The 15,690-nt window shown below is 36.0% G+C and overlaps 1 protein-coding gene across 1 annotated transcript in view; it reads left to right on the top strand.

Moving 5' to 3' along the window:
- The window catches only part of PTPN3 (protein tyrosine phosphatase non-receptor type 3), a 164,246-nt gene that overhangs the window by 137,801 nt on the left and 10,755 nt on the right, over window positions 1-15,690 (top strand). The window contains exons 20-24 of the mRNA XM_085311899.1: window positions 620-783; window positions 4,699-4,789; window positions 5,054-5,115; window positions 7,402-7,548; window positions 12,485-12,613. Of these exons, the coding sequence (XP_085168025.1) occupies window positions 620-783; window positions 4,699-4,789; window positions 5,054-5,115; window positions 7,402-7,548; window positions 12,485-12,613 (593 nt within the window). The remainder of the gene's footprint in view (window positions 1-619; window positions 784-4,698; window positions 4,790-5,053; window positions 5,116-7,401; window positions 7,549-12,484; window positions 12,614-15,690) is intronic.

Raw genomic sequence — 15,690 nt, 5'->3', positions numbered from 1 at the left:
TTTTTCATTAACTTTACTATTCCTGTGCCTACTTGCAGACAGAAGTGTCTGCTCTTTACTAAAAGCAACCTATGGTCCCATGTCAGTCACTTGAGTAAGCATGAGTGTGAATAGCTCCCTRTTTTTTGTAGTCTGGCAGGTGTAAGCTATTTTGATTGCTGCAGAGAACATCTGTAGATGGACATCTTCTGTGATATGATGGCTTTCACAGAGAGCCAGTGGTTCCACTCAGTTTGTAAGTTCAGAACATTATGTTCTAAAACTTCTCAGGCAAAAATTATTTGTTTTTCACTGTGGGTGGACATTGCGAGCCATTAGCCTGTTGGGCAGTTTGTTCAGTAAGACTGCAGCAAGAAACTCCTCATGCTTGGATGTCAGCTTTTGCCTTCATAGATTCCTTGGAGCTCCTTTTTTTGTAAAGGCTGCAAGGGCCTTCTACAGTAGCTTAGTCCATACAAAAATGCTGTTGAATCCCTTGCTGATACTTGCTTTTTGTAGTCTACTCCAGGCCTCCTCTTTGTAAACTTTGTCCTTACAATCTGGTAAATTTTAGTGAAAATGTGTTGCAAGCACACTAATGCTGTATGTAGAGAATCTTAATTTTCTATATGTGTTCCAGTAGTGAAACAGTTTGTGGAGCCCAGATCAGAAGATGAAGCTGATTCCCAGAATCTTCCAGAATCTCTTCTTCCTAACTGTTCCGAATATGGTGATACGCTGGAGGAGTCTATGGAACAGCTAAAGAAAGGGCTGGAAAGTGGGACAGTCCTTATTCAGTTTGAGGTAGGTAGGTAACATTCAATTCTCAAATGCCATTAATACAGACCAATAGCTGTAACCAACAAGTAACGTAAGGACTTAAATATGTTGGAATTTTTATTGGTTGTATTGAGTCTTATCTCAGAAAAGCAAATGTATGACTTGTCCATCAAGTAGGTGCCCTTTAGGTAGGGGAGAGTAAGTTTCCGGTCTTGCATAAAACTTAATCTATTTAGAAGAATTTGTTTTAATTTACAGATTTCTAGCTCAAGTACCCAAAGTACCCAGGAGTGCCATAGAACTGACTAATAAAATGTTTACTTAGTTTATTAACTAGTTTCACTGTTAGCATAAGAAATTGGAAAAGATAATTTTGGATTGCCTGTCTAGTGGAGAGGTAGTACAATGTAAGTGTGTTTGTGTTCCTTTTGCTGTTGAGAGTTCAAATGTTTATAGTAACTTTAGAGACCCCAATTGTAGGACTAGAAGAAAGCCAATGTCACTCCAGTCYTCAAAAAGAGCAAGAAGGAGGATCCAGGCAACTACAGGCCAGTCAGCCTCACCTCCATCCCTGGAAAGGTGATGGAACAGCTTGTTCTGGACATCATCTCTAAGCATGTGGAGGAAAAGAATATGATCAGGAGTAGTCAGCCTGGATTCACCMAGGGGAAACACACTTAACCAATCTGATATCCTTCTCTGATGGAATGACTGGCTGGGTAGATGAGGGGGAACAGTGCATATTGTCTACCTTGACTTCAGCAAGCTTTTGACRTTGTCTCCCGTAACATCTTCTTAGGCAAGCTCAGGAAGTACAGGTTAGATGAGTGGACAGTGGACTAAGAACTCTCTGAAAGGCAGAAATCAGAAGGTTGTGATCAGTCTGTATCTAGTGGAGTTCCCCAGGGGTGTCAGTACTGGGTCCCATCCTGTTCAACTTCACCAATGACCTGGATGAGGGGACAGAGTGCCTCCTCAGCAAGTTTGCTGATGATACCAAGCTGGGAGGAGTGGCTGACACACCTGAGGGCTGTGCTGCCATTCAGAGAGACCTGGACTGGCTGGAGAGGAACCTCATGAGGTTCAACAAGGGCAAGTGCAGAGCCCTGCACCTAGGGARAAGTAATCCTATGCCCCAGTACAAGCTAGGGGCTGACCTGCTGGAAAGCTGCTCTGCAGGGTGTGGGAATCCTGATGGACAAGAAGTTGACCATGAGCCAGCAATGTGCCCTTGTGGCCAGGAAGGCCAGTGGTCTGCTGGAGTGCCTTAGGAAGAGTGTTGCCAGGAGGTGGAGGGAGGTGATCCTGCCCCTCTACTCAGCCCTGGGGAGGCCTCACTTGGAGTGCTGTGTCCAGTTCTGGGCTGCCCAGTACAAGAGAGWCCTGGAGCTACTGGAGAGAGTCCAGTATAGAGCTACGAGGATGATCAAAGGGCTGGAGCACCTGCCCTATGAGGAAAGAGTGCAAAGGAGGGTGTCAAGAGGATGGGGCCAGACTCTTCAGTGGTGCCAAACAACAGGACAAGAGGCAACAGGCACAAACTGAAACACAGGAAAAACTGAACACTGCCTGAATATAAAGAAGAATTTCTTTCCTGTGAGAATGACAGAGCACTGGACCAGGTTGCCCAGAGAGGTTGCAGAGTCTCCTTCTCTGGAGATACTCAGACCTGGCCTGGATGCGACATGTGCCTGTGCAACATGCTCTAGGTGACCCTGCTTGAGCAGCGGGGTTGGACTAGATGATCTCCAGAGGTCCCTTCCAACCTCAATCATTCTGTGATTCTGTTAGAGCTTATTAGCACTGTATCATAAGATATGGAGTAATCTTTTCCTGAACCTGAAAACTTGTAGGAAAGCAATGCATTTTTTTCAGTTTTGATATTTTTCTTTTGTTAAAAATACCATAAGATTTAAAGGCAGTGGCTGAAGAATGTTTGATTTATTGTATAATCACTTATTTTATGACATTTGTTCTGATTCCAAGAAGACTTCTGAGAGTTAAGATTCTTTTTTTTTTTTTTTTTTTTTTTTTTTTTTTTTTTTTTTTTTTTTTTTTTTTTTAAGCATTTTGAACTTTTGAACTTCATGGTTCATATCAGCTTTCCAAAAACCATAGTGTTTGCAATCTGTGATAACAATATTTTAACTACTGAAACAGTAACTTCCAAAAATATGAAGTAATACTTCTCTAAATTCTGGGAACTTTTTAAGGAAATCTTCTATGTGGTTACTATTATAGATGAATTCAATTGTTATTACTGGATTAATCTATAGTAATTCTCTAACCCTTTTGAAACTGTAATATCACTTAATGTAAAAACCCTATATAAACATCTTTACTGTCAGTTTTGGGATGAGGAGTTGTTTACAAAATCACTAATAAATTTAACCTTAGGAATAAGGCTTAGCCTTTTTTTAGTATCTTAGCTGCTAACTCATTTTAAAATTCATATTTTGATGGATACATCGGATAAATTAAGTGACAGCTTAGTGGCCTTCTTTCTTTGCATTAATTGGTATTTTAGTGTTCCTCAGTAGCAGAGAGCATTGAGTATAGCCTCATCACTGTTGGTAACTCCCAAACTCTCCATTTATATTAGTAAAATAATAACTAATTAGGCAGTGTACTTCATATCAAGTTTTTCCAGAATATCTTCCTCCTCTGTTTTATTTCCATCCAAGCAGAATTTAAGAAGTCTATGGCAAATTAATTTTAACCACACAACAATAATGAAAGCCCAGCATTGTGATCTTAATATTAAATTGTTCTTTCATTTCTTCCACAAAACCTAGAAATCTCAACTTGGTTCTGTGAGTTTAAATTTGAGATCTAACTGCTAGGTGGTGTTTGGTTAACAAAATTAAGGTCTTCCCCAGATGACTTCTTCCCTTGTTTATGCTGTTCAGGCTGAAAAATGTGTAGTGAGCTGTGATGCTGAGTGTTAGGGTTCTATAAACCTTACAGTGGAAAAATGGAATAACCTTCTTGTGTGTCATTCTTTCTCCCTTAACCTAAATAGAATATATTTTTTAACCTTTTGTTGTTTTTGCTCTATTTTGGGTGTGGAACCATGTTCTAAATCCTCACTGCACTGTAGGATGTAATAAACTCTTTAAAAGATATAATAAATTCTTTTAAGTGTTCAGTGAAGTAATTAACTCTGGCATGACCTAGTTAATAATAGAATTGTAAGTGCCTTCCATCTCAATGTAATACAGTAAAAAAAAAATCTATTATATCATTGCATTTCTTTAATTTTTTTCCAGTACCTTCTGTTGTCTTATACAATGCTCTTCGTGCATTTAGCCATTAGAACTTATTTTTGGTTATACACTTTCATGTCCACATTTACTCCAGATAAAGTTGGTAAGGTCGAGTTTGCCCCAAAAGGAAGACAGTTATCTACTAAGAGACTACGATTTATTGAAGCTTTGTTTTTTTGAAATACTTGCAAAGTTGAGTGTGATGGTTTTAGTCCAGAGMGTCAAAGTTTATTTGAATTTTTTTTGTTACTATTGCCTCTCTGAAACATTACTGTGTTACTTTTTTTTTTTTCCCTTTTCGTGTCTTTTGTTGCTTGCTTCTTCCACTTCAATTCTCAGTTTCCCTTCTCGCCCATAATTTTATGGTATGTGTTGTAATAAAAAGTAAGGCTTGGAGGGAAACAGTTGCTTTATAGCAATAACTCACAAGTTTCCTTGCCTTCCTCCCTCCCCCAACAAAATTCATTTAGAGATGATGATGATGGTCTAGCTAGCAATAATAGAAATTCTTTTCATGTTTAAAATGAAAGAATTCTCTGGTTAAATTTGCAGAGGGAAATGATTAAAGAAAATAATTTACAATTTTTTTCTGTCTTCATGTGAATCTGTTTCACTTTTGTATAGCATAACTATATTCCTTTTTTTTTTAACCTTTTTTCATTCTATATTACAGCAACTGTATAGAAAAAAGCCAGGGTTGACTGTTACATGTGCAAAGGTACCTCAGAATATGGACAAAAATCGATACAAAGATGTTCTACCTTGTAAGTATTAAATAAACACTGCCTTTTTTGTTTTGGCCTATAAATGATAGTTTATAGAACTGTTATACTGAACTTTTGAACTTTCTGATTAAAGATTCCATTACGTAGAAGGGTTATATAACTGTTCATTTTATAAAAGGTGATCTATTTTGCTGTGTACTCTGCTGTTCGTATGTGTGTGCAATACCTGTGTATGACTTAAAGGCATAATAAAGCATGCACCTCAGCTATTAATTTGATTCTGTCTTTGTTTTTTGTGTGCAGATGATGCCACAAGGATAATATTGCAGGGAGATGAAGATTACATTAATGCAAATTATGTGAATGTAAGTCAGAGACCTCCATATGCATAATTTCTATATTACAATAGCAGATTAAACTTGGCCTTTTTAAGAGATAAGGGACTTGCTCTTGATTTTTTGGGAGATTCATAAGCAGTGTAAAAGATCATGTCCTTCACATGAAATAAGTCATCCATCCTGACAGACAGCAGATTAAAGCACCTGAAATCCATTAGGATATGCACAGGGTCTTTAACCAATAAAAATTGTTTATATTTTCATATACTGCATCACATAATTTGGTGGAATTTAATATTTATCTGCTTATGCAGACCTGAGAAAATGGGTAACATTCCAACCTGAGAAAATGAAAACACTGAAAAACGCTTTTAAAACTAAGCTTAAATCTTTATGTTATTGTTAAGGAAGATTACTTTCAGTTTTTCCTTGTGGTAGCCAGTAATCATGAATTCATTTCATGAAGTGGTTAAATCTCTTTTGTATCTTTTTCTTAGTTACTGAAAGTTTTCATGTTGAAGCACAGCCTTGTAGAATAAAAATACTTCAGCTTTGAGTGGTTCTCATTCTAGATACGTTTTTTGATGTGTATTTTTTCCCATAGTCTTTTATTTTATATTTAAAATGTCTTCAAATTTGCTTGTTGGTTTTGAATATTTAGGACCAGTCTTTTCCTAAATGCAGATGAAATTRTCATTTTGATCAAATTCAGATCAATAGCTCCTTCTGTAGAATGTTTTTCTCTTTATTTTGCAAATGCTTAGATTTTTCTCATATAATTCAAAATGAAGCCTTTCCCTCTAGAATCACTTACGGTTTACAAGCCATGCTATGATGGGTTCAGATGAGAAACCAGAGAATCAGATTGCCATAATCATGTGTAGGCTGCAAGGCAGGGAAGAAGAGAGGGAATAGGGAGATGAATATATGTTTGTGCATCAGGTTCGTATGTTACACACCTAAACCATAGAATGAGTTATTAACTTACTATGTCTAGTACCAGGTAATACGCAACTGCTAGTGTACCTTTGCTATGCTTTGCAGCTATTCCTTATTTAAATATTAAAGAATTTAGATTGCTTTTCAGTTTAAGATTTTCAAGTCGCTGTTAATCAACCTTTCCTAGCTCAAGATGAGGAATTGTAGTATCTATAATATTTCTTCCTATGTACCTTCTTGTTCTCTTAAGGAGTGCTTAGGCTAGCTTTGTAGATACTTCACTGTAAAATTAAATGCTAAATTGGGAGTTTCTAGAATAAGATCAGATAGAGGGAGTCTCTTGACCAAAGTACCAAAGCAAGAAATCTGAATAGCGTGAAGTCACCATGCTAACAGTCATTGTCATCTGTTTCTGTAATTTAATGTGGTAATGAAGTGGGTTTTTTTGTTTTTTTTTTTTTGTTTTTTTTTAGATAAATATCTTGGGTCAGTGCAATGTAGGAGGGCTTTTTTAGAAATGAATTGCATGTTTCTGCATTTAATATATAATGTACATGTAAAAGGAATAAACATCAAGCACACTTAGCCTTAAAACAAAGAGGGAAATGCCAACATGGGATGGACAAGTGTGAACTGGACTGTACTAAGCTAAGTGGTACAGTGTGGGAGGTGGATCATTTCAGTGGAGTCATCACTGCCACCTTCCATATATCAATACCTGACTTTCTTCATGCTAGAGGGACACTTCATTTCAATGCAAATCAATTCAAATTATTTCAATTCAAATACAAGCTGCTTGTTTTTAAGGGAACAAAAGCAGTAATTGATGCCACATCCAGATACAACTAGAATTACAACCGAGCAAAGATGTGCAGGTTACAGGATACCCAGCTGTTGGCAGTAGTATTCAAAAGAGATGTGGGGTTTTTTTTGGTTTATTTTCAACTGGAAAGGCTAAATTGGGGAAACTGGAAAAAGATTTTTGTCCTCTACGTGATATCAGTAGCCTAACATTGGACTTGAATCATTATCTTTGCAATTAAATAGATATCCTTTTTCTGGGAAATCTTAAAGTTTTTGTACTGTGTTTGTTATTTTAAAGATGATTTCCACTTGAGCTGGAAATACTACTTTTTTACGGAACTGTAAAGTAAAAAAAGACGTGCACAAGTACAAAGTTGCAKCTTACACTTTTTGATGTTTTAAATTAATAATTTTTCAGGGATTATCAAATTATGACCTGATAATCTTATTACTCAGCTTGCTTGCTTAATATTTTCTCAGCTTCCTATGTATGAAAGAAATGCTGAATAAATAATAGCACTTCGTTAGTGAGAGCAAACTTTGCATAGCACTTTGCTCTTCTCTTTACAGATGGAAATTCCCACTGTTGGTGTTATGAACAGATACATTGCTACTCAAGGACCTCTTCCACACACATGTGCGCATTTCTGGCAGGTAGTCTGGGATCACAAGCTATCGCTGATCATTATGTTAACAACTCTCACTGAACGAGGGCGGGTGAGTATATTCAGATACTGTGTATACTGAAGAACTATACTGTATCTTTAAGCTTCTTTTCCACTGTTATGATTAAATAACCACCAAAAAGGCTAGCTTCTTGTGTTGAATCATTTCTCTGAAAGCCAGGCTTTCTGAATTACTTACGGGAACAGATACTTCCTGTTTGATTTGTTTTGCTATGCTGCTTTAAAAACAAACTAGCTGTTTGATAAATGGAAATCACTATGTTGGCTCCAGTATTGCTGGTCAACCAAGCACTACATGCTACTGTGCCACTGTGGTGGTCAGAGTTTAGTCTACTTAATTTTATTTGTTGTAGGTTCTCTTCCCTAAAATTACTTTGATATTTCTGTTAATACTGTTCACATAAATTCTCGCATTCCATTGATTTCAGTATAATACAGGGAAAATTAAAGCAATGTCTGTATTCTTTTGTGTTTRGATTTAATACATCTTATAGTATTAAAAGGAAGTTGTTAAATTATTGGCATATGTAAAGTGATTGCTTTAAAAATTTTGGACTCTAAAATCAACAATTTTTAAAATGAGAAGAAATTAATGACTTCCATATGTTATCACTGTAGTCTTTATCTGTACTTCCTATGTGATCTATCCTACACTACCAAATTTATCTTGCATCTCAGTCAAAAAATAATAGTTTTGGAAAGCAGGATATTTGAGAGTGAATATTTGAAGCCCTAGGTGGCATAATATTTGAGACGTAATCAGCATTACTTCAAGTGGAAAAAAAAAGAAAAGGTAACTTGTTAATAAAATTTATGTAAGATGCATGGAAAAAACAATATAACAGGTTCTACCTGTGGTTAGATTACATAGTTATTCACAGCATTAGAGATTACAGAACATCCTCTGGCATCCCCTCATCTTTCCTCTGTATTGCAGTGGAAATAGCTTCCTGCTTTCTTTTTCTTGTGTTGAGGGYATATGGGTAAATACTTCTCTATAATGTGCCCAGTGAGTGGGAACCTTCAAGATAAGTTGCTGCTAACCTCTAATTGTCATGTTTTTTGCGCTTATGCAACGCACTTCCTTGCACTCCCAGCTTTCATTACTTTCTATTTTCTGGCCAGTTTGTAGTGAATTTTAATGGATAGCAAAAGATTTACATTCTTGATAGAGTAACCCCACTGCCAAATGTCAAGCTTTCTCCCAAACTCTGGAGGCTAAAATAGTCTAGAATATCTCTTTTGAATGATGTTACAAGATCTGCATCACAGCAGAAGAAACTTTTTTCTGATAATGTTCTTTTTAGAGATGGCTGCACTATTTTGCCTTAAATTTAAAGGAGAAATTATTTCAGATAGACAACTGTAGTAAAATTTTCAGGCATAATGGTCAAAATTTGGAAACTGAGCCCTAAAGTAGGAAGAATGAAAAAATGTTAACATTTTAAAATTTCCAGCTTCAACTACTGTGTTAGTTCAAAAACGTTACTTGTACAAGCAGTGTCATTACATGGATAAAGATTCCAAATTAATGAAAGATGAAATATGAGCAGATTGGGAAAACCAATTTGGGGCTGCAGGGTTGTTTGTTTTGGGGCTTTTGTTTTGTGTGTGTTTTTTTTTTTTATTAGCTAATAAAAGTTATTAAAATATGCAAGCAGTAGAGAGGACAGTTGTATCTCAACTGTTCTATCATTGTGTGTGGGAGTGCACATGTACACCCCTAAAAGAAAGCTCGGTTAGTTTCAAGGACGTTGCCTGAGGAGTTGTTTCAGGATTGGTTCATATGATTCCCTTGCATTTTCCTATAGCTCAGCTAGATTTTTTTTTTTTTTTTTTTTTTTTTTTTTTTTTTTTAATAAGTACTGTGGATGTGTACTTGGAAACTAATTTGTATTTAACATGATGATGAAAATACTATTAGAATGAAATTTTAGTTCCTCTGATGTGTAAACTTGTGCTGGCTTCAGTAGACAAGGATTTTGTTGAACTAGTATCTCACTGGAGCAGTTCCTACTCAAGTCCAGTGTATTCTGCAATGTTTCGTGTTTTGATTAGATGGGAAGCAAGTCTTCTGTCATCAGCACTACTCTAAGCTTACCTTTGAAAATCAGTAATAAACATTGGCATACTTGCTTCCACAAAAGAAGTTGCATTATATACTGACTGGATGTGTGCCTATCTATCCTGTTTTTAGAAGCTCAGCCACAAAAGGAAAGACAGAAAAGGAAACATACTCTTTCCTTCAACTGTGGGACTGCAGGGTTGGAATAGGGGTAAAGACTGGTTCTCACCTCTGCTTGTTTGTTCTTGCCAATGTACAGCACTTTGGCTCTACTGAAGTCTCCCACTTCTCTTTAGAAATAGAGTACTTAAAACACTAATAGCTCAACTAGTTACTGACAAGCCCAACACAAAGCAACCCAATTSCTTCAACCTTTCTTCTGCTTGTGTCAAGTTCTCCAATGCATTAGTTAGCTTGATGGTCTGCCACTTGACCTTCCCCAGATTTTTCAAGTCTTTTCTACACTGACATATGTATTTTATTTTTTCTGCCTCAGTTCTTTACAGGCCAGTACCAGGCCCTGTGTGCTGCTGGTGGTTGAGCACCACTGAGCTGAGTTGTGCCACAGTGCCTGATAGGGCAGTGCTTTTCATGTGCTGTTGTCAGTTGTTGTGAGGTGACTTGTTGCGAGAGTTTGTATCTGCTGAGAGAAAACCTGGACTCACCTATATTGCTCTGTTTACATAGTGTCTGGTAGCATTTACCTATTAGCAACTGATATCTTTTGACTACTTCATAAAACTGTATACCAGTCTCAGGTTGAGCTTTCCAATGCAGTGTTGTGCAATGCATAGTAGTTCTGATACTGAGTTCGGTGTTTGTGGCTGAATGTGAATTAGAAATGTGTTCACTTGACTCTGCCATACTTTTCAAATCAAGCCATTTCAGTAGAGCAGTAAAGAGAAGTGGATGCCAGAAAGATTGTTGATTTTAAAGTGTAAATCCTCTAAAAAGTGAGAGAAGAGCTAGACTGGTCTGCCTGCATATATAGACAACCTGTAGAGACAACCTGGATTTTCTTAGCTGCTGGAAATTTGAGTCAGGGAACGAGAAATTAAGTCTTGGCTGCTAACTCCAGAAAGAGCACAAGGTGAGTTTGTCAGCATGATTGGTTGTAGTCTTAGTGTAAAGGGTCTCTGTTAGGGTTCTGATTCTGAATGAGAGAAAATAGAAGAAAATTCTGATTGTGCAGTATATTACATAAGGGGAAACAAGTAGGGATATGCCTAAGGAGGAGTGTATGACTGAAGTGGTAGATTAGGAAAAGCTATCTTGGTAGTGGTGCTTCTGTGATGATACTGGTGGGTCAAGATCACGTTTCTCAAAGCCAATAAAGGGATGTTCTTGTAGTTGAACGAAAACTTCTCCTTCTATTATTTCTCTCTCCCTTTCCTTTCAGAGGAAAGGGTTGTTCTCATTTGAAATAGCTGTCCTGACACATCTCATCCAAAYGAAAAATTGGCAACTTCTTTAAAAATGCCCTTTCGGAATATGTATTAAGTATTTTTTCCTGAGCAATCATGATCAGGGCTTTTCAACTGATTGAAATGGGTGGTAAAAGCATTCCTACCAGAACACAGAAACAACAATTGCAGATCACTAGTGTATCACAAATTTTCACAGAAAGGAGTGTTCCCTTCTCTGTCCACACCTGTTGATACACCTGTCCCATTTAACAGGGCTTCTTAACACTTCTGGAATTGTATGTAATGGTTGAAGGGATGCATTAGTTAATTGTAAGACTTCCTTGTACTTAATTGCGTGCACATAAGCACCCACTAAAATTAATGGCATTAATGTCACCAAGCCTGCACACTATATATATATACTATATATATATATATATACTATATATATAGTTCTGTCATTCGCTGTCAAAGAATAGCTCACTTTTATTATATTCAAATATGCATATACATAATAGCGCGTCTTGTTTTGGGGTGGTATCATTGTTCACATGAGATTTCAAAGTAGCACTTAAATATCTGAAGCCCAACTTGTATTTTTTTGAAACAGGTTTCACCAACTTAAGAGTTGTTTTGCAAAAGGATTTGGCAAAATATTTTTGAACCAACAAAAACATAGATTTGATTTTTCTTTTTTTCCCCCAGAGGTTAAACAGCAAATGTTGCCCTTTGAGGTTATAAGTCAATAGTGGTGGTGTTACACATGTTAAAAAAAAGAAGTCACTGTTTCATAAAAATCTAAGAATAATTTAAGGTTAGAAGGGATTTCTGGAGGTAATGAGTCAAATCCTCTCCTCAAAGCAGGGCCAGCTTTTGAAGTTTATTAAGTTGCACAGGATGGTGTCAGTAGAGTTTTGATTATTTCCATGAATAGAGATTCCATAATGTGTTAAGACAGCTTGTTTTAGTGTTTGACCAATCCTTAATGAAACTGTTTTTCCCGTATCTAATCATAATTGCCTACTTTGCACCTTTTGTCAGTCACCACTTGTCATTTCAGTGTGCACCTCCAAGAAAAGCCTGGCTCTGTCTTCATTATGACCTGCTATTAAGTATCTGAAGAGAGTAATAAATTCCCCACCCCACACACACTCTTCTTAAGATACTACAAATCCACCTCTTTCTCATCCTACATTATATTTCAAATAGTTTTGTTCTGAAATGGCTGTGAAGTAGTACCAGACATACAGCTTTCACTTGTATCCAATTTACTTGAATTTTTTATTTTAAATGGCTAAAACACAAGTTTGTGCAGAATTTGGTCTGTGGTGTCATGTGAATTTCCAATCTGAATGGAAAGGCCTCATCAACAAACCATCGTAGTTCTTGTGCTGTTCTTTGAATTGTCTGAAGCATAACATAGGAGGGGAAAGTTAGGATATGGAAGTGTCTGTTTCAGTTCTTGAGCTGTGCTTAATTCTGCTTTGTTTCTACAGACCAAATGTCATCAGTATTGGCCTGATCCCCCAGATGTAATGGAATATGGCAACTTCCGTGTCAGATGCCAGTCTGAAGATTGTACAATTGCATATGTTGTTAGAGAAATGGTGATTACAAATGTTAAGGTAAATGCCTCTTGTCTTTATCTATATCTTCAGCAAGCTGAATGAATATGAATATATGTATGTGTGTGTGTATAAATGGCTAGATACAGACTTTGTGTGTGTATATGCATGTGTATACATGTATACACTTTTTTATTTTTAAAAATACCAATCAATTAAAAAAATGCCAATAGTGTAATTGTTTTTTCAGTGTTTTCTCAAAAGCATACTTTGAGTGAACTGTAAGTTTGTTAGCTCTTTAAAATTCTAGGAATAAACCCCTCATATATCACTGTCTGTTGTTGTACAGTTCTAGAATACAGTAAGTATCCATTATGCTATGCAGACACTGTAATAAGAAGTTTATTGCTTTATCATATACTGTTTTGTGATCACTGACTCTTCGCAAATATTTAGATTTAGCTAGCAGGAAAGTGAATTGTAATATTATAGTTTCGAGAGAAGATGCAGAATCTCACCAGGTCATTGTCATCATCTTTAGTGAGATTTTTGAAGAGAAACCTTTATATATCTCAGTTTGAATGTCCTCAATTTATGTAAGATACTTGCGTTCTTTAGTTGTTAATATTTTATGCTAGTAAAAATTATAAAGTGAAGTGAATTATGCAGAACGTTTCTTAAAATATGAGCTTGTATTGTGAAATTTGTTTGAATCACATCCAGGCTATCAAAAATGGAGTTTAGGGGGTGAGGTTTGGCTTCTGTTCCCAAGTTGTCCTACATTTCTTAAATGATTTTTCTCCATTTCTTTTACAAAAATCTGTGGTTGCAGAATGTCTTCTGAAAAGATGAAGGCTTTGTGCCGTCATAAGATCTCTGTGTAAGAAATCACTGTGTGCTGACAAAATGCTAATTTAGAGTTCCAGTACTAGTCAGGGCCCCACTCCTCTTTATAACTTTGTGCAATTCATTACTGTGTAATTGAGCAGATTTTAGAGATGCTAGAATTACTACTAGTAATTAAAAAGAAAGTTTTGGAACGTGACATTTTTAGTTGTTGTTCTTACACCAGGATGAAAATCCTTTAGTCTCATGAATTTGTAACTGAATCTATCACTTGATGGTGCATCCAATGTTTGTCTTAATATGATTCAGATTTCTTTTGTAGTCATAACCATGAGAGATGCTGGTGCTTGTTATATTCAAACGTCTTTCAACTATGATGGTTTACATTGTCTCCATTGCTAGTTATGGCCCTCAGGTCAAGGAACAGTAATGATTTCAGTTCTGGCTTTCTGACAATTAGCTTGGAAATGATACATTTGAATGTCAGAACAAAAGTAGTATATATTAAAACAGTACTCCAAAGAATACAGAGAAAAACTTTTGTTCCCTGACACTCAATTTACTTTTTCTAACTTTTAATTTAGATCCTCCTCAGTTACTGTTTCTCATAAATGTGTGCTTTTGTTTTGGAATAGTATTTCTGGGTTAGTATGTATCAAATAGTTAAATAATTTTTGAATAAGTTTACCAGTGACTGTACTTAGAGTATGTGTGTTTTATTTCAGGTGTCTATTTATTGGCATGTGATAAAGAAAAATTCTAGTGAGAACAAGGCAGTTGGTCTTTTTCACACAAGTTAATTCCTTTTGAGATGAAGATTGTGCAAGAACTTGGTGTGCCTTTCTTTACATGTTTGTAGATGTCAAAATCACAAATGAAGATCTCAAACTCTGTGAATTCTCATACTAGTAAACTGTTGAGAACGCTTTTTCTAGTGGGAGGGCGTATGCTTGCATAGATTTTGTCTTCATTGACAAAATGGCATGATTTTTAATGTATGGTAAAGCTAGTCCTGAGTTGTGATGTTCAGTGGGGGATTCAGCTTGCTTGCTTGTTTGTCTTTTCAGGGAAAACAAGATTATACACTTAAGTAGAGTGTCAATACTCAGGAGAATATTAAGCATCTAGCTGCTCCATAAAGTAAAAAATATGGCCCTAAAAATTGAAAACACAGTGCATCTGGTGTTTCATGCTGAAATAAGAACCTGTGTAGTTTGTTAAACATGGTGAAAGAACTCGCTGTGATATTGAAGTATCTCCTAGTTTTACTTATCATTTGAGTTGCTTTCTTTTTTTTTTTTTTTTTTTTTTTTTTGTGTTTCTTTTTTTTTTTTTTTTTTAGACTTTTTTTTTGGGGGGGGGGGGGGGTGGGGGGGAGTGAGGGGAGAGGGATGGGGGAGGGAGTCAGTTCCTGTGATTAGGAGTAGACTTTGCAAAGCTTTCTATGTACTACCTCCTGCAAATGTTGTTATATTCTTAGATGCCAGGAAAAGTCATCTGAAATCAAACTAGGATTTTATTATTCCCTGAACTAATATGAGCATAATTGCATTGGTCTTTATGAAGGCAAGCAGCCTTTAATAGCAAAAGTGATAAAGTTCTGAAGTTTCACAAGAGACTATTTCTTTTGGGAAAGCATATTTTTGGAAAATTTTCCTGTGCATTAAAGTGCACAGATTTCATATCTGCCTTTAGAGAAAACCAGCTCATAAGAGAATTTTGAGAAATGAAGCCTTTTTTCATGTATATTCAGAAGACTTGAAGAACAACGAACTTCTAGGATTTTTCTGACCCAGTTTATCGTATTGCTTCTTTACCCATAATTGAAGATCAACTAATGGTTGCAAATCAGTGAAAGTCTCATGAAATGAAATATAGATTAACTTTCTACCTAGCCTTTTCAAAACCAAGAGTGAAATCTATTCTATAGCAGAAATGAAAGAAAAGCATTACATTTAAAGGAAATAATAAAATAAAATAACAAAAGCTTCAGAACATTTCAAGGACCAGAACAGACAGACCAAAGGAAAGAAATTGCGTAGTGCAAGTGCTGGAGTCATCACATTGTACATTTTTTCTTTTTTTAAAAGAGAAAGAATAAAGATAAATACTTTTTTTAATCATTGACAGAATAGAATGGGAAGCCTGAAGAAAACTTTAATTCCATTTTCTTCAAAATTATTGCCTTGCAGCGTATCATTGATGCCCAGTTTCATCCAAGTATATTTTGAATAATTTTTTTTGCTGTTTTCCCCTGTTTTTAAGCAAGCGTGTTTGTTGATTTGAGTGGT

This window comes from Rhea americana, unplaced genomic scaffold (genome assembly GCF_003343005.1).
Source record: "Rhea americana isolate MKP2758 unplaced genomic scaffold, rheAme1 scaffold_350, whole genome shotgun sequence".
Taxonomy (NCBI): Eukaryota; Metazoa; Chordata; class Aves; order Rheiformes; family Rheidae; genus Rhea; species Rhea americana.
The sequence above is the reverse complement of the archived record's forward strand: the minus strand, read 5'-3'. Positions and strand labels throughout refer to the sequence as shown.